The following is a 19,519-nucleotide window of genomic DNA, read 5'->3' as shown; positions in this document are numbered from 1 at the left end:
TTGATTAAAAATGTGCACAATTTTGTATTGCAAATGAAAATAAATGTAGGCTATAAGGCCTAGGCTACTCGCTAAAACTGCCTATTTGGGGAGAGCTGGCTATATATGATAGTATTCAGTAGCCTATCTTGTGGATTAATTGTATTGATACTCAAGGAAAATCAGGGGAACATTCTGCCACTGCTTAGTGATTAAAACTGATTTTTCTAATTCATTTAATCTCCCTAACACAATGCAAAGAAGCTGTGTGTCCCTTTCCAACCGATTAGTCCGATCGTTTGCATGCTTGTATGTGCACAATACATTAAAGATACAACTATTTTGAGCTGAGAAATTAATTGGCTTGTACCTTTTTTCACATACCTCCCACTGGATCTCAGGGTCCACCCACCTCCCAATTCCCAATTTAACCCCTGATAGTAATGGTATGGGATGATATACTAATGGTATAGTAATGGTATAATATGGTATAGCAATGGTATAGTATGGTATAGTGTTGGTTTTATAATGGTATAGTATGGTTTAGTAATGATCTTGTGATGATATAGTAATGGTCTTGTAATGGTATAGTATGGCATAGTAATGGTCTCATAATGGTATAGTATGGTATATCGTTGTGCCCTGCAGGAGGAGCTTGACTCGGTGGACACCTCAGTGATTATCAGCTCCTGCTCACTGTCTGAGGCTCGTCACCTCCTGGACCACTTCCTCAAGGCCTCAATTGAAAAGGTGAGCAGCCCGTCACTAACCCAACACTCTCACCTCCGATATCAGTATTTTTCTGGGCTGGCTGAACAGACATTCTCATCTGGGAAGAGGTGAAGGATGCATGGGTACTGCATTTGGGTACTGCATGGGTACTGCATTATATAAGTTTGTATATAATGCTCCATCTAGCACTTATTGTGCCTTGTATCATTGTCTTGATGTTGTAGCTTGTTGTAATGCCTCCTAGTTTGACCTTGCATAGGTTAAGTCAGTAATGTTCACTGTGTGAACTGGACTTACAGTAATGTGTTTATGGCTATGAATAACTGTACAAAATGAGTATTGTACCTTATTGGACCTGTGTATTGTAGTTGTTCCAATGACCTTTGGTATGCACTTGCTGTAGGTCGCTTTGGATAAGTGTCTGCCAAATAAATGTAATATAATGTAATGCTTTTCTGTGATTTGTGAATAAAATGAGCACTCACAACCAAACCACTTTATTTCTCATGGTGCAAATGTTGGATAGTGACAGAAAGATATGGGCGTGTTTGTTATAGACTGCGTAGGGTCTAGCTGCACTTATGACCAGTTATAGGTTTTCATTTCTGTTCAAATACTACTGATGTACTTTTACACAAGCCTCTTTGCCTGAGTAACACACCTGTGTGTCCTAAAGGAATTAGTGTGACTCACTGATGCCCCCTGTGGTGTGTTTAGGGACTGCAGGTGGCTCAGAAGGAAGCTCAGATCAGGCTGCTGGAAGGCCAGCTCAGGCAGTCGGACGTGATTGGCCTAACACATAACCATGTGATCCTGGACTCGCTGCAGGAGAAGGCAGCATGTATCCCAGAGCTGCAGACTCTCACCATCAATATGCAACCAGGTCCACGTCCTCTCTTTTAAATCCCCAGTCTTCTCCCTCCAGTCCGCAAAAGAAAGCGCATGTTCCTGCCCTCCTGATCCGTCCCCTCCGCTCTGTGGTTTCATCATACTCTCTACGTCTTTATTCTCCAGTTGATCCTGCACCTTCTGTCTGTACATTGTCAAATACACAATTGAGAACAATTGATTTCTTTACATCTACATTCATATGCACTTATTCATTTAGTGAATTACTTGTAAAGAGTACCATAGTATGTGCAAGAGGTATTTTGAGGGTACAATCCCATAAGTAGCTGAATGGATTTCAGTGTGTAGCTCTTAAATGTAGCAAAAGTATACACAGGGATATTAAACCCAGGGTGAATGCTCGGAGTATGGAGATGTCAGTATTGGACAGGCGCAGCTTGGACAGGTGAGTTCAGAGTGTGCGGTGGTAAAAAGGCAGTGACTTCTGGTATCGTGTGTCCCTCCCCTATGCACAGTGACACTGCTGCTTGTTTTGAGTGGATTATGTCTCCATCTAGAGGCAGACAGCATAATTTCACACAGTTGTTGACTGCCAATGCTGAATGGTAGATCAAATATTACTAGTGATTTCTTACTGAGAAGTTTACAGTTTTTGGGGAGCATAAACTTGAGATACATGATGTTGTTTTGATGAATATTATTCCTTCTGTGTCTAGATGACCATTTATAGTTCCACTGAAAATGCTGAAAGTTATTCTAATAAAATAAACTTGTTTTTTGGAGACTTTGCATGTGGGAGCTGTAGTATGTTTAGCCATTGACTGGCCAGAATGCTAGTCCTCCTAGCCCCATGATTCTTTGCACAGCAGCATAATGGCTTTAGTGGGGCATGAACCTAAGAGCAGGCTTGATCTGTGTTTCCGCAGAGAATGGCTATGCCAGCACGGATGAGGAGGTGTCTGACTTCAGCCAGGTCATAGAGGACAGGTGAGGACAGAAATTAAAACACTTCCTGTGAAGCCTCCAGGGAGAGGGCTTATCCATGCTAACAGGTTGCCGAAATGTGTCTGAGATACAGTGAAAGTGTAATATTGGGGGCCTCTTGTTGTGTGTGTATGTGTGTGTGTCTGTGCATATAGATGTGTACATGTATGTTGGTGCCTGTCTCTGTGTGTGTATGTGTCTGTGGTTCTGTGCTTTATTTGCCATAACTAAATGCATGTGTATGTGTCTGTGTTTGTCTGTCTGCGTGTCACTGTGTGCGTGCATGCGTGCATGTCTGTGTCTGTGTTTGTGTGTCATGTGTGCTTGCGTCCATGCGTGTGTGGATGCGTGCCTCTTTTTGTGTGCTGTGTGGTGTTAACCCTTTCCTCTGTGTGTCTTATCCAGTCTCTCTCAGTCCTTCCAAATGAAGGTCTGCAGCCAGGAGGACCTGAAGTTAAAGGTAGGAGCAGAAGGCCTTGTGCTTCTTGTCTGTGATCTCCATGTCCCATTTCTGATCCCTGAGCAGAAGTTAACTGCAGAGCTATTAAGAACGTGACTCCTGTGTAACTATTAGCGGTGTCTGTGCTCTGGGACGTTAAATGTTATCTTTCATCAGTTCTGTTGATGACTCACAGTTATCATCAATGTATTAAAACTAAAGCATACTCATTAACCAAAAATTACTCGTAAATCTCTTTTAATAACACCCACATATATGGCACTCAATAAAAGAAAATCATTAATCCATGTAAAAATGCACAGTACATGCAGAGAATTAATTTTTCTCTCATTTTCATGCTTCTGAAAAATGAGTTTATAACTCTAAATTGCACAGCCATGGGTGTAGATGAAATTAATGTAGTCCTGTAGTAGTCTTAATACTGTTTCTAACAAATTATATTTTTTAATTGTGGATCATGAAGCAAAGCTTTGAAAAATGAACTAGATGTTTTAATATTCATATCTTGGAACTCCTAATACCATGCATTACTGAGGCACGTACAATATTTATAACATTCAAGACTAATTACTGATTTGTTGGAGTTGCTGTGGATTGGATCCACTGAAATGAATCTACAGAGGATGTAATAAACTGGTAAGCTGTAACGTTCTTCAGGTTATTAAATGTCTGCATTTTAAATAACACGTTTCTGGAGGATAGGAATGGTATTAATGGAGATGAGTGATTTCTAAGCTGTAGTGCCTGCACTGTTTGTTAATTTATTTTTTGTCTTGGGTTTGTTAAAGTTATTGATCCGTCAACTGTGTCCTGAAGGATCCATTAAGACGTTGAAACATTTAAATTGGCCTTTTAGCATTGTTGCCATAATCTCCTTTCACGGTTCGTTACCCTATTGGCTTAGAGCCTTGTTAGCCTGAAGGGGACCGAGGGGCCGCTGCAGTTTATGCATTAGACCTGCTGCTCTGCACTCTTGGCTGGTTAGGATGTGAGAAGTGGCAGGTGCCGTCTGCCTTAGAAGGTACACTTGGTTGCGTCCACATTCATTTCCTACAGAGTGTGATGCCTTTGTGTGTTTTTTTGGGCCATGCGTGTGAGCTCAATGTGAAATGTATAGCCGCAAGCAGCAATTCTGGGGGCCAAGCATAAAGTGAGTGCAAGTCGGCATAGTGAGACCTGAGGGTCATATTTAGAAAGTTCTATGACAGCAAATCATGCAGCTACATATGGAAATACAAAATTGTATATTGACATTCAAGATGGTAGCTGAGGACACACACAGTCATATTTGGACTGACATGATGTCACTGTAGCAAGTTTTAAATGTTTACATAAATCCAGTGATTTTTAGTGAATTTTTAAAATATAATTGAGCTCTAGAGCGCCACCCTGTTATTTAATCGGGATAATTATTTAGGACTGCCCTCAATGAACACACAAAGTTTCATCACTTTTTGTCAAACCTTTGGAATTTATTCAGTGGCGTCACTAGGGGGGTGCAGGGGGTGCGGACCATCAGAGGGGGTGACACCAAAATGACTGTTTTTTTCCCAATGTGTCCAAATCAACAGAGAGTTTATTTTTTAATACGACGGATTGAAAAAGCTAGTTTCTCTGATGCAGTTTACTGCCGGTTGATTTAATAAGCGGTATTGATGTGACGAGAAGCGCTTTATCATTTGAATGCATAACACGCAATTCCTCACGCCCACACCCGCCCTCCGGCACTACCGTGTTACCTGTCTGACTGATTGATGTCTTTTTGGCATGTTTAAACACTACCTCTGTTTATTAACCCCCCCCACACCACACCACACTGGGTGACGCCACCCAACCCTAGTGAGGCCACTGAATTTATTAATATTTTTGATAAAAATCCACGCCCACATGCCAATTCACTGGCTTACTGTGGGCACGTTTTGAGTAACTTTCTTCAGTAGATGCTATGTTCCAAGGCCCTTTCAAATTTGTCAAAGTGTCAGGGAGGAGATAGTTTTCAAGTGTTTTTCATTTATTCAAAATGGAGGTAAATGCATAATGGTAGGCTTATGGGTCCTGAAGGCAGATTTATTTCGCGTGAGAAGAGGGATGTTGTGGTATTAATTTAAGGTGCCTCTGTTGAAAGGAGCAGGACTTTTTTCATCCTTGGAAATGAAATTTTAATTCTTGGACATTTAAAAGACTGCTATAGTGCCACCATATGGCCAATTGACCAAATTTTGTCAGTAGTGGTTGGAAAGTACTCTGTCAGCATGCCTGTTTTCGATTGAATCAACCAGGTGAGTGGGAGAAGTAGCATGAAGAGAAAAAAAATCCAAAATGGCCATCAATTTAAGATGTCGGCGACTGAAACATACATAATCATATTCAGGTTGAAGTGATTAGTCACTCTGCGTTTGGAATTTATTATTTATTTGGCAAAAAGCAACACCCACATGTAAATTCATTGGCCTGCTGCAGGCATGTTTTTAAGCATAGCACATGTTTATCACCTGGGATTTGAGATATTCATGAGTATATGCTATAGTCCAAGTTTTATGCAAATCGATCGAAGCATCTAGGAGGAGATCAATTTTTAAAGTTCTTTTAAAAATTCTGAATGGTGGAAAATCTAACCAAATGCATGTTTTTGGGGTAGTGGTTTTGTTCTATAAGAGGAGATGAATATAGCAAAAAAAAATTATTTTGATTCTTTGTCAGTTGTGCCCGAACTGCAAAAAAGGCAAAGAAGAAAAACACAGGGAGTTCTGGGAAAAGATCTGGCTTTTCCCCGGTGTTTATTGTGGGCTGAGCGAGAGAGGGACTGTAATTAACCAAACGGAGTTCTTCTTCCTTCCCCCTCACAGGTTACAGGTCAAAAATAATAAACTGAAACCACAAACTAAAATAACCAGAACAAAATCGCACAACAGGGACGCTTTCCAGCTGTTTTTGTAGCTAAGGAACTTTCTGCCACTGCTTTCGCATTCGTCCTCTCTCGTCGGTCAGTCCCCACTCTCAGACCCCTACAGGGAAGCACACTTTAAATACCTGGGCTAATTGGTGATGCACTCCAGGTGCGTGTGTGGTTTTCTGATTGCCCGGAACCTTTCCCACAAACCGAGCGCGGCCTCATAGTGGCAACAAAATGAGTAAATAACAATAGTAATAACAATAGTAATGATAATAATAATAATAATAATAATAATAATAATCGGTGCAAGCAGCAATGAAGGGAAAATATGCAGGTTATCATCAAACAAAACGTCTGATTCGGCTCACTGAGTACAGCGGCATCTTCAACATGCTTTTGTTCCCCAGCATCTGAGATGCACGTAATTTCAGGTTCCAGCTGATGCAGGATTGATGGAGCCTGATATATAGCTAATTGGGTTTTGGCAGCTAGATGGCGCTCTTGAGTTTTTCCCAGTTCAGTCTGTGCACCCCCTCGGGCATCCAAGATGGCTGAAACACGAAATGGCCAACAAAAACGGACATGATTTTAATAGGATCCTTTACTGCAATGGTCCACAACAAGTTTGGATGGAAATTTGCTTGGATTTGTTGCAGAGTAATCGTGTTTTCTGGTATAGCACTTCCGATTGGCAAAATTTCATGAAACCTAGTCTATGCCTGCAAGGTCTCGTTGCAAGCATGCGTACCAAGTTTGGCGCCAGTAGAAGTGTTTCAGAGATAGGGCTTTATGGTGACTTTGTGAATCATGACTAGGCTAAATGGTTCAAGAGTTAAAGCCAACATTTTAAGTCCAACTTTGGCCTGTTGTTGGCACTAGAGGGGTCCTTCTAATTACCGCATCACGCTAGGTGGCAGCACTGAGCATCATATCTCAGAGGCCCTGTGTCGGCCTTAATGCCATGCGCTGGCAACGAAATAATACCAAATATACAAATGAACTGTCCAATTAACCCCGAAAGTTTTATATGGCTGATTTATATGTGTGAAGGGGTGTGAACAAGTACAGCACTGTGGCTATGGAGCTAGCGCTGGAAACGGCTTCAGTGCTTCTGTGCTGTGCTGCTGTTGGGAGTCCTGCGTTTGTGGGGTTTTTGTGTAGAACGCCCTTTGGTGTGTCAGCGAGTTGATGGAAAACTCTGCCTTCTGTCTGCGGGTGGAGCCCCAGCTGTCCGCGCAGATCCGGGCCGTGTCGGCGGAGTCTCTGGGCCCCAGGATCCGAGACTCCACCCGGCACATCACCAAGTCGTTGGCCTCTCTGACGGAGGCGCAGGAGAACGGGCGGTGCCACGCCCTGAGGGAGCCCTGCCGCAGGGAGTCGATCTCCCGCACCATCAGCCTGCCTGTCCACGGGAACACCTTGTGAGTTGGGCCCTTTTACCGCTGCACGTCTGTGAATACCGCCCCGTAAGCTTATTACTGCATATTACATGGTTATTACCACATGTTACTGCTTATTACTGCATATTACATGGTTATTACCACATGTCACTGCTTGTTACTGCTCATTACTGCTCATTTACTGCATGTTACTGCTTATTTACTGCATGTTACTGCATGTTACTGCTTATTACTGCTCTTTACTGTTTATTACTGTGGGCTCTCAAAGGCAGAGCTTTACAGTGGGCTCCATTGAGCAGACATTGGACATGTAATATATATAATTTCTTTTAGTCACCAGTAAATTCTTTATCAGTTAATGTACAGCAACCCCAATGAAGGACAGCTAATTGGCAATATTCCTGAAGGATGTAACATAATGCCGTAACATGAACAGCATAGCCAATATACCATTACCTACCTCAACCCCTAAGCATTTTGATTAAGGAATATGAGCCGTATGTGTGCTCTGTGATAGTTCTGGTGCACAGTCTGCTGAAGGTGAGACTGGCAGGTGAGAAGTTGTGTGCAGATGGCGCTGATGTTCCAAGAATGGACAAATAGCATTTTGCTGTCGAGGGAACCGCGACTCGTTGACTTTCCACCAGTTGAGGGGATTTGTGTCCATCAACGGAGAAATGTCTTTCTTATCAAAATCTAATCACCAACGTTAAGTTATTCATTGAAATAGTATATTGTAATTTAGCTGTATAATCAGTTTAATTAACTGATGAACATTCTTATCAACGATTAACAGTTAATTGACTAACTGTTAACATCCCAAGGCCTGAGCCCGCCTACGCCCAATCTCTTTACTGCCCGACCTGAACCAGCCCGACAAGCTCTGGCAAGATTTTAATCCCACATGCAATATAGCCCGATCACTGAAATAACAAGCCAACATCACCATACAGCACAAAAGAGAATAATGCGGTGTTTCCTGCAGGAAAGCTTCTTCTGAAGGTACGCTCTATGGTGAAGGTGCTCGCGATTGCAGAACGGGCAGCTGTTAACTATGATTGACAACAATAGCAAAAAGAAAAGCCTACAGTTTTTTTTTGTTGTGCACAACCAGCAAATAAATAATGTTTGCAAACATTTTTTTCTTCTGTTAAACATGACGTTAAGTTTGTTGCTTACACCTCTGCAACAAACACGCAGGGCCGATGTCCTTTCTCTCAGAATGTGTTTGCATGAAGTGTGTTTGTAAAATGGTGGAATAATTAATATTTTAATGTTCATAATGATAGAACAGGCTAGTTCTTCCTTTTGTTTAACGTGACGTTAACACATCTGTCACTGTTCGTATTGAGCAAAACAGACTAACCAGCTAGCTTCTGTGCCATTTTTCCTTGTTAAGCATTGTTAATAAGCTTATCGCTCCTGTTCTGTCGTATGCGGCTGTTTTAATTTGCTTGTTCAGCCTAACAGTACACTACAAAAATTGGAATCTTCGTGCTGTCAAACGGTGTTAACAACTGGCAGAAGTGTTGGTACGCTATTTATAAATTTTTGGGTTGGCAGTGGGCCGTTACCTGATCTGTCCCAATGTCACAGATGTAAAAATAGGCCCGATATCTGGGCCCGATCATGGCAATACTGCAGGCCCTGTCGAGGTTGGCTCAGGATGCTCCTCATGATCATATTCCATATCATCCTGTTCTTTGTCACCATTTTCTTTGTCATTTTCTATTTCATCTTCCTCATATTCTTCATCATTTTCATTTGATTTGACCTTGGCCTTCTTTTGTCTCCTATATTTGGCATTCGAATGCAGATCTTTGTGTAGTTCTACATTTTATGATGCGGAACTTTGCAAAGGAAATCTACTGCTGTACCTGGTGTCTGTTTAGATGAAACCTGTGTGAAACTCAACTGGCTCTCTAAGGCTCTGTACAGTTTAGCAGGGATGTTTTCTAGCTTCACCTGGTCAATATCCTGTGTGTGTGTGTCTGCATGTGTGTGTTTGTGTCTGCACGTGTGTGTGTGTGTGTCTGTGCATGCGCGTGTGTGTGTGTTTATGTCTGTCAGTCCCAGGCAGTCCCGGGCTGCAGGCTCCTCCCCTATGATTCGCAGGAAGTCACATGATCAAGGATACCCTCCCAGGTAACTGCAGAGCCTCAGTAACTCTGAGGGATCAGTCAGCTTTGAGAAACTGGCCCCAAGGAACTCTCAGATTGTCACTCTGTCCACCCCAGAACCGACCCCAACCTGCCACCCCTTTTCTTTTTCTCTCCACCACAGATCACCTGAGATGAGCCTGACCCCTCCGACCTCCCCCCCCCTCCGACCGCGTTCCGACCGCAATGTTTTCTCCCGGCTGACCAGCAACCAGAGCCAGGGCTCCGCGCTGGACAAGTGAGTGACCCCCACACAAGCACGACAGTATAGCATCTGCACAAAGCTACAGCATCTCTGTTGCTAACCGGCACTACACTGGGTCCCAAAACAGTCCTGAAAAGTTAGGGGAAATTTTTCCCTGTGTGTACATTTTTCCTGGACAAGGAACATTACAGGAATGGTCTTAGAATGCTGTTCAGTTATTCCAAGTGTATAAAACAATATGAACTGTGGGTTGTGATCCATTTAATCTTATTGGCAAACGTAGCTATGTTCGGCTATATCTTGCATTGGGAACATTTTAAAATGTTTTAACAGGTATCCTCGATGATGTATTTCATGAATAAATGAGCAGTAATTTGGTGTCTTACATGACCGGGACGGTTTTCTGTGGCAGAATTTCACAGAATTTGTTTTCGAATAATAAAGAATCATGAGAAACATTTCCATAATTGTGTCACCTAGCAACCAAATCTTGATTTTTTCTGAAGTATTCCGCACCTTTCTTTAACGAATGTGTGTGAGCAGGGTAACATCTAACCTCTTGTAACCTGTAGAGGGTCCCCGTCCCTGGACCTGGAGAGCCACAGGGTCTGCTGGTTCCCCTGTTTTTCAGCTGTCAGTCCATCAAAGCAGCTGATTACAGGGTCAGCTCACCTCCCTGTTTTTTTAAGATCTGAATTCACTGTTGACTCCAAGGTGAAAACAAAAACCAGGGGAGACCCTGCAGCTCTACAGCAGGTCCCTTTCAATCTGGGTCTGAGTCCTGCAGAGGTGCTTGGATGGCAGAGGGCAGTGTTAATGTGAAGTCCTGACTGCCAGCAGTGCTAGGCTGATTTGAAGGCCATCGCACACCAGGTCCAGTCAGTCTCTTCCCCTCATTTTGCTTCATACAGTTGAGGCCAAATGTTTATATGCACCTAGGGTAGACATTCAAACTCAATTTTTCACAACTCCTCACATTTCATGTTACCATACATTTTCTGTTAAGTCAGTTAGGGTATCGACTTTATTTCCATAAGTGGTGATTTCAAAATGATAGTTAAGAGACATATTTATTTCAGCTTTTATGTACTATATCAGATTTTCAAAAGTTTACATACTCTTTATTAGTATTTGGTGGCATTGCCGCTTGGGGTAGCCTTCCACAATCTTCTCACAGTACTTTGCCGGAATTTTTGTCCATTCCTCCTGACAGAACTGGTGTAACTCAGGCAGGTTTGTGGGCCTCCTTGCTCGGACATGCTTTTTCAGTTCAGTCCACACATTTTCTGTGGGATTCGGGTCAGGGCTTTGTGATGGCCACTCTAATACTTTTACTTTGTTGTCTTTAAGCCACTTTAGAGGTGTGCTTTGGATCATTGTCCTGCTGGAGGACCCAGTTGCGACCAAGTTTTAACTTTCTAGCTGTTATCTTGAGGTGTTTCTTCAGTATTTCTAGATAATCCTCCTTCCTCGTGATGCCATCTATTTTCTGAAGTGCACCAGTCCCTTTTCCAGCTAAACACTCCCACAACATGCTTCACAGTTGGGATGGTGTTCTTCGGATTAAAAGCCTTACCCTTTTTCCTTCATACATAGCGTTGATCATTATGGCCAAACAGTTCAATTTTTGTTTTATCTGACCAGAGAACACTCCTCCAAAAGGCTAGGTCTTCATCCTGGTGATCACCAGCAAACTTCATTCTGGCTTTTTATGCCGATCTTGGATTCGGGGCTTCTTCCTTGCGCGACAGCCTTTCAGGCCATGGTGATGTAGGATTATGGTGGATGTAGGTAGATACTTTGGTACCTGATGCCTCAAACTCCTTCACCAGTTTTTTTGTTGTTGTCTTGGGGTTCAGTTGAACCTTTCAGACCAAAGTTCGTTCAGCCCTGGGAGTTAATTTGTGCCTTCTTCCTGAACGATGCAGTGTCTGTGTTTTATATTTGCATACAAGTTAAGGCCAGACTCCTCTACCGTAACAAAACGTCCTTCACCTACACTGCTAAACCCATTTTTGATTACTGTGATATTATTTACTGGACTGCTTCAAATACATTGCTGAGCAAACTCAATATACTTTATCACTCTGCTATCCGTTTTATTACTAATGTTCCTTTCACTACACACCACTGCACTTTATACTCTTTTGTTGGCTGGTCAATCCTCCACACCAGAAGGCTCATTCATTGGCACCTGTTCATTTAAAAATCACTCTTACACATCACACCTGCCTACCTCTCAAATCTTCTGCATCAGTCCCATTACTTTTATAACCTGTATGTTTTGATTGACGCATGCCTTCTTGGCCAGGTCAGTGTTGTAAATGAGAATTTGTTCTCAATCACTTTTACCTGGTTAATTAAAGCTTCAATAAATAAATAAAATACAATTGTTTGTACAGATGATCGTGGTATCTTCTGTTGTTTGGAAGTTCCTCCTAAGGAAGAACCGAACTTGTGGAGGTAGACTTGGCTGAGTTGCTTGGATTTTCCCATGGTATCTAGAGAAAAAAGTCAGTGGCTCTAAAGATAGGCCCTTACATAGAGCCACAGGTGCCAATTAACTCCTAATGATGACAATTGACCAACCAGAAGCTTCTAAAAGTCATTACATCAATTTCTGGATTCTTTCAGTCTGTTTAAAGAGACAGTGAACTTGGTGTATGTAAACTTTTGACCCACTGGAATTCTGATATAGTGAATTAAAGCTGAAATAAATCTCTCTAAGACTCTTAATTGGTTATTTTAAAATGACCTCTGATGTGATGCCCTAATTGACTTGCCAAAATAAATGTATGGTAACATGAAATGTGTGGAGTTGTGAAAAACTGAGTTTGAATATCTTTAGCCTAGGTGTATGAAAACTTTTGGCCTCAACTGTATCTACGACAGGGACAATGAATGTTTTAAAAAAAGGATCTGCAGTCTCTCAAGGCAGTTTTGCGCGCTACAAATGCGTCACAATCATTCCCCCACAAGCTGCTTTTCTTTTCAATTTCCTATGTGTGCCATTTGGTTGTCTCTTTTTATCATCATCTTTTTCTTTTCCTGCCATTTGATATCCATCTTCCAAAGTCTCTTTTCTAACCAATTTCACTCTCACAGGTAGCTACTAAACACTCTCAGCAGACAGGGATCCAAAAGGCTCCTCTGTGTCTCCACAGAGGAACCCTGTCTCGTTCAAGGGTTCTTTGTCAGTCCAAATGGTTCAATCTGGGGGATTTCACAGTTTTCACACTTACCATAGAGTGTTCCGTAGAGAATTAAAAAGGGTTTCCCTGTAGAGACAAGCCAAAGAACCATTTTTTTTCTGAGAGTGTAGGCAGCCTGAATATATTCGCACTGTCAAGGATTAGGTAGAGTAAATGTATGCGTTAATGTATTTTAATGGTTGTCAAAATATCCTGCAGCAGTGAGACTGCACATTTTAAAATGACAATAATTGAATTATTTTGTAATGTATGGCATCTATTGAAGTATATTAGAATTATATAATGTACAATATTTATTTAGTATTCTAGCTAATACAGACATGCTGGTTTTACAAAATGGCGGTAATGAAATTCAGTTTCGCCTGGGTAATGTTCTGAGGTGGCTGGCCATGGAAATGATTTATGAGATGCCTGTCATTTTCATTTTTATGAAAATTTCACTGACAGTGATTCTCCCGTTAGTCATTTCATATGCTTTAAACTACCTCACCTGCCTGTGTATGCATGTGTATGTGTATATATGTGCATATATATGTGTGTGTGTGTGTGCGTGCGCATATGTATGTGTGTTTTTATTTCTGCGTGAGCATTCAGGTGCGTATGTGTGTGTGCACATTTTTGTGTATCTTTGTGTGTGTGTGTGTGTGTGCGCATGCATGTCTATGTGTGCGTGTGTGCATGTGCGCATGTGCATGTGCATATGTGTGCATATGTCTGTGCATGTGTGTGTGTCTGTGTCTGTGTGTTACGACCTGATCTAGGGTCAGACTGTAACAGGGTAAATGATAAGGGAGATGGGTAGGGAAACGTACTGCGAACCAATCAGTAACTCCGGTCCCTATCTGCCTATCCAAATCTAGCTGAACACTGGCTGGTCTTCAAAGCGTACTGGACACGAGGTGTTTTTGATCGCTGAACTTCGGACAGTTAACCGATAGTCGGAAACTAAAAGCAAAGTTGTGTCCCAATGGAAGGCAATCACTGAACACAGCGCACCAACCACCAGGTCGAAGAGCTAGTTTCCGCTGGATACGGAAACAACCAGTTAAATGACAATCGGAAAGGAGAAACACACGCAACAGTGACAAATGTAAACTCAAACATACAAACTCAAACTTACGACGTGTATGTGTGTATGTGTCTGTATGTCTGTGCATGTGTGTATGTTACTATGTGTTATTCTGCTTCACTCAACACTTATAAGAGAGGAACCCTCCATTATGAAGGCAGCACAGCACATCACATGAGACATGTCTTCCTTTAGATCAACTCAAAATATTGTGATTGCTTTTAGCTGCTTATCATTATGCAGTATTGAAACTTTGACCCTCTCTTTGCTGATGTTCAGTAATCTTTTTTTAGTTTGAGAGGTGAGAGTATAATGATGCTCATAACACCCATCATGTTTACTTCTGTTTTCCCATCATAACATCAAACATATGGCAGGATGTTACTTGTTACATCTTTCCTGTGTAGGCTTGATTTGACAAGGAGCCAAGACCTAGGAACGCTCACTATATTCTGACATGGTTTTTGAAAAACCCCTGAAAATATATCTGCCTTGCATAAGGAGTATGCTTGTTAAAATTGAAATGTGTTATGTATCAATTTTGCAGTATGCATTATTCATTGTGTAATCTGTAGCATATATTATAATTTTGTGACAAAAGCCGTTTTATGGTACAAACACGTGACTGCGTTTGAAAACAGCTGAAGATTTATTATTTTTAATTTAACTGTTGACTTATGTGTATTACTTATTCATAAGTGGAAAGCACTTATGCTGATGGAGCTGCAGATTTCAGTGCTCGGATTATTCCCTGAGAATCACCCATTTACCGGCGAAGGCTCCGCATCGGTGTAAGCTTAAATTAACCTCAGTTTCAATCACAGTTTATTTAGCGATGTTGGCTGATGGCTTTCCCCTCCCAAACTTGATTGTGAATTATGGCTTTTCCCATTAAAGAGTCAGGAAGCTGATGTCCCATTCCTCAGAAATCTGTTGAACAATGACTCTTTATCGGAGGGCCTATAGATGCAATAGTAATGAGATACATAGATAGATATTTATTAGTCCTTTCGGAAATTCATCTTGTGCCATACAGCAATCGTCAGACAAACAGACAGACAACTACAACACCAACAGCCACAACGACAACAGCACCAACAACAAACAACAACAGAACACCTCAACATAATCACAGACCTATACACAACATATCACCAAAGTGCTCTACATATTATAAGGTGCAGCATCCTCACACTCAGTTATTTTGTTTCACGGTTTGTTCAGCAGTGCAGTACTGGTAGGCACGGATGACCTGCGAGCCCGCTTGTTTCGGAGGGATGGCTCCCTATACCGTCTGCCTGATGGCAACGGCTAGTGTACGCTAATTAGGGGATGCCCCCTTTAATCTGTGTTGAACGGGGGGGGGGGGGGGGGGGGATTTGAGCGTGCCGTGTCCTCGCCGAGCGCCGAGCGGTCGATGGCCGTGTACCCAGCGTCTGTAACTACAGCAGTGCTTTCAGAAGCAGGGCCAGCATGAATGGGTCACAACCGGACTTCCTCTTTGTCTGTCTTCTTCCTGCTTCCTGGTTTCTGGAAGCCCTGCCCCCTCCTCTCCTGGTCCCTCCCTGCTCTCTCTGACCGCGCCCCTGCCCCCTGGTCCCACCCTGTCTCTCTGACCCCGCCCCCCTCTCCTGACCCCACCCCCGTGCTCCTGCCCCGCCCCGCTCTCTGACCCACTGGCCCCCTCTCTCTCTGACACCCGCCCCTGCTCCCCTGTCCCTGCCCCTCTCTCTGACCCCGCCCCCCTCTCCTGTCCCTCCCCCTCTCTGACCCCGCCCCTGCCCCCTCTCTCTGACCCGCCCCTGCCCCCTCCCTCTCCTGGTCCCTCCCTCTCTCTCTGACCCCGCCCCTCCTCTCTGGTCCCTCCTCTCTCGACCCTCCTCTCTCTGACCCCACTCTACTCTCTCTGATCCCACCCATGCCCCCTCCTCGCCTGGTCCCTCCTCTCTCTCTGACCCGCCCCCTGTCCTCCCCCTACTCTTGCTCCCTGCCCTCCTCTTGGTCCCTCCCCTCTCTCTGACCCCACCCCCTCCTCTCCTGGTCCTTCCCCTCTCTCTGACCCCACCCCCTCTTCCCCTGGTCCCCCTCTCTCTCTCTCTCGACCCCGCCCCTCCTCTCCTGGTCCCTCCTCTCTCTCTGACCCCGCCCCTGGTCCTCCCCTAACCGTGCTGCTGTTTTGTCCTTTAGGTCCGATGACAGCGACTCCTCTCTGTCGGAGCTGCCCAGGTACACATCTTTGTCTGCTGCCTGATTGGTTGACTCTGAGCCTGGCCCCAGTAAGGGGGCGGAGCCATGGTTTTTGCATGCTGCACCTCTTGCTGTCATCCCTTCACCCCTTCCTTCTTTCACAGAGTTTCCTCTTTCCCCTTCTTAACTGAATGAACATTCCTGGGGAACCTCTTGGTGGGTGATAAAGGCACTGTGCTTGCTCGGTACTTGTTTGTTGTTTTTCTCCCCTGAGGCCATTTTAACTTCGTCCATGTCAATGGCATTGTATGGAGAGGAATATTATTCTTCTTGGCTACATGCTGGTGCTCTACCTCAGCTTAACACCAGATGGCACATGAACAGACCACAGATGAGAATTAATTTTTGGATTCCCCACATCAGGGAGCTCTAATTCTAAATCGTGAAGGGCCACTGTGCCTGCTAGTTTTTGATGTGCTCTTTGTGCTTAATTTAAGTCACTGTTTTCCTAAGGAGTCTGCATACCTTGTTTTCGAGCCCAAATGCATCTGCTGATGGAAAGGAAATCACAAACCCAGCAGAGACTGTAGCCCTATAGGACTGGAGTTTCAGACCCCTGCTTTGCATTCTGGTAAAACACCACAAGGCATATATGCCATTATAATATCTGTGGCAGACCTGGTGTGTAGTTTACTGTGCAAATATGCTGGCAAGTGCACATTAAAGCATGAATCTTGCTCATTTTCCAGCAGAGTTCTCATTACGTACTTAAAACGAATCTGGGTTTTTTATTTTAATTCGCAGCATCGCAATATAGGAATACAATATTCTGAGAGCCATTAGTTTGGCAGGAAGCCTCTTTAAAGCCTTGCCTCCAGGCTCTGTCTGTCTTGCTGTACATTTTTATGACTGGTAATCTAATACCGTCGGGCCATTACCACATACCTCTCCCACATTCCTATAACCCCGGCGCAGTTATTGCATTTATTGTTTTAGCATTAGTATATAGATTTATTTTCTTTATTGCATTACTGGCGAAGGCCCAGGCAGGGGAGAAACAGAGCTGCTCGGTCTGCTGGTGCTCCTGCTGGCCGGTTGGCCTGTTACTCTGGGGAGCGTTTTTGTGACAGTTCTCTGTAAAAAGCGCAATACAGATAAAATAATTTGATTTTTGATTTGATTTGAGAGATTCAGCAGGGATGGTGTACCTTAGGGGTTCGCCTTCCTACCTGGCAGACCTGCGAAAAACACTTCAAAAAATACTCAATATATTAACCCGTCAGCTCTTTAGAAACAGGTAACATTTCTGCATTCTTAAAAAGAAACGTCTATTTCCACCAGTATTTACAGCAAATTTAATTATATGTGATTGCACTGTACATGTTGATTAGTAACATGTTTGGTTAAAAATTCTCTGGGATCTTCATGAGTTCTGTTGAATTTTTTATTCATAGAGCACATTTCATACAGGAAGCAGCTCAGTGTGTTTTACACAAGTAGTTTGGATGCAATAGAAAGAAATAACAACAATAGAAACCATACAACAAAGGATGTCACAGTAAAGTAAATACCCTAAAATCAAAATAAAACCAATTGAATTCCTTTAATAAAAAGGTGTTTTCAGTCTTGGCTTGAGACCCTGTAATGTGTCAATACAACTATGGTCAGCTAGCAGGTTGTTCCAGAGGTGGAGTGCATAGAAACTGAATTCTGCTTGCCCTGCAGTTTTAGCTTTATCTCTTTGAATAATTAAAAGACCAGTGCCAGATGATCTAAGGGATTCCTGAAGTATTTCGGGTGGGCTTTGTCCCTGCTGTGTTCCCAGCTGGGCACAGCACTGCTGCACAGTCACATGTATGTTAGGTGGCGCTGGAGGTCCGTAGCATTAGCTGCTACCCTAAATGGTAAATGGTAAATGGACTGCATTTATATAGCGCTTTTATCCAAAGCGCTTTACAATTGATGCCTCGCATTCACCAGAGCAATTAGGGGTTAGGTGTCTTGCTCAGGGACACTTCGACATGCCCAGGGCGGGGGATCGAACCGGCAACCCTCCGACTGCCAGACAACCGCTCTTACCTCCTGAGCTATGTCGCCCCTTTACACAAGGGCTAACACCTCCTGGGTTGCTGGAGGTCTGTAGCATTCGCTGCTACCCTTACACAAGGGCTAACACCTCCTGGGTTGCTGGAGGTCTGTAGCATTCGCTGCTACCCTTACACAAGGGCTAACACCTCCTGGGTTGCTGGAGGTCTGTAGCATTAGCTGCTACCCTTACACAAGGACTAACACCTCCTGGGTTGCTGGAGGTCTGTAGCATTAGCTGCTACCCTTACACAAGGGCTAACACCTCCTGGGTTGCTGGAGGTCCGTAGCATTAGCTGCTACCCTTACACAAGGGCTAACACCTCCTGGATTAACAACCTGAGCCACGGAACAGTGATTGAAATCCGGAAGGTTCCAGAGAGATTTCTCAGCCAGTCCCATTGAGCGGAGTGCTGAGGGCAGGGCTCTCCTTGCCGCCATGGTGCTGATGGCGTTTGATATCTCACCCGTGGAGGTTCACCGTGGTCCTGCGTGATAAGGTTCATTCAGGTATCCCCATCCCATTCCCCTCCTCAAAACCTTCCCCTTTATCCCTTATGCACACAGACCCTCTTCTGGCATCACCTTCATGCATCACCTTCTGTCCCCTCCAGAACAGAGTGGACTGCTCTGTGTAGTCTGGGTTTGGGACAGAAGGGTGTCTGAACTGGCCTGGATGTTGTGAGAGCACTGCATGCACTGTTTTGCGTGGGCTTGTGTTGTTGCAGTTTGTGTTTTCGCTGTTTGGGGTTGCATTCAACACCCGCAAGCTCCATCTGTGTCTGTTTGATTGATTTTTTTGAGTCAGAGTCTGAAATGAATGCAGCTTGAGATTTAAGGATTTACTTTTTTTTAAGTTTTGAATTCTTTTTTTTTTAAATTTGAGTTTGAGTTTTTTTTTGTTGTTGAGTTTTTTTTGAGTCTTTTTCTTTTTAATCGAGTTCTATGTACGTCACCATGACCCGGATTGCATTCCCAGAATAGCGCTGGACATGGAGTTGGCTCCAGACCTGGGTCAAATATGTGTTTGTTTTGGATTCAATAACTTTTCTGTGCTCTATTTATCTTGCCTGGTACAATGTTCTTGAGCCTGCCAGAAAAGTATTTGAATGCAATACAAATGTATCTGACCCAGGTCTGATTGGCTCTGTGGTTAAGTGGGCACTGGGAGCTGGCTGTGAACATGAAACCAGCACACAGGTATTCATATTCATGCGTTCAGAGAGATGCTGGTATTGTCACTGTACTTAGGCAAGCACTTGTGCTGTACGTAAGTGGTTTGGTTTGGCCTGACCTGTTGTGCTG

The 19,519-nt window shown here is 43.5% G+C and overlaps 1 protein-coding gene across 1 annotated transcript in view; it reads left to right on the top strand.

The window, feature by feature from the left end:
- Window positions 1-19,519, top strand: part of LOC135234856 (kinesin-like protein KIF21B) — a 99,883-nt gene that overhangs the window by 49,421 nt on the left and 30,943 nt on the right. Inside the window, 8 exon segments of the mRNA XM_064299850.1 lie at window positions 628-729; window positions 1,429-1,594; window positions 2,487-2,547; window positions 2,950-3,004; window positions 7,119-7,318; window positions 9,368-9,442; window positions 9,581-9,694; window positions 16,130-16,168. Of these exon segments, the coding sequence (XP_064155920.1) occupies window positions 628-729; window positions 1,429-1,594; window positions 2,487-2,547; window positions 2,950-3,004; window positions 7,119-7,318; window positions 9,368-9,442; window positions 9,581-9,694; window positions 16,130-16,168 (812 nt within the window).

The sequence above is a fragment of the Anguilla rostrata genome, chromosome 11 (genome assembly GCF_018555375.3).
Source record: "Anguilla rostrata isolate EN2019 chromosome 11, ASM1855537v3, whole genome shotgun sequence".
Taxonomy (NCBI): Eukaryota; Metazoa; Chordata; class Actinopteri; order Anguilliformes; family Anguillidae; genus Anguilla; species Anguilla rostrata.
The sequence above is the reverse complement of the archived record's forward strand: the minus strand, read 5'-3'. Positions and strand labels throughout refer to the sequence as shown.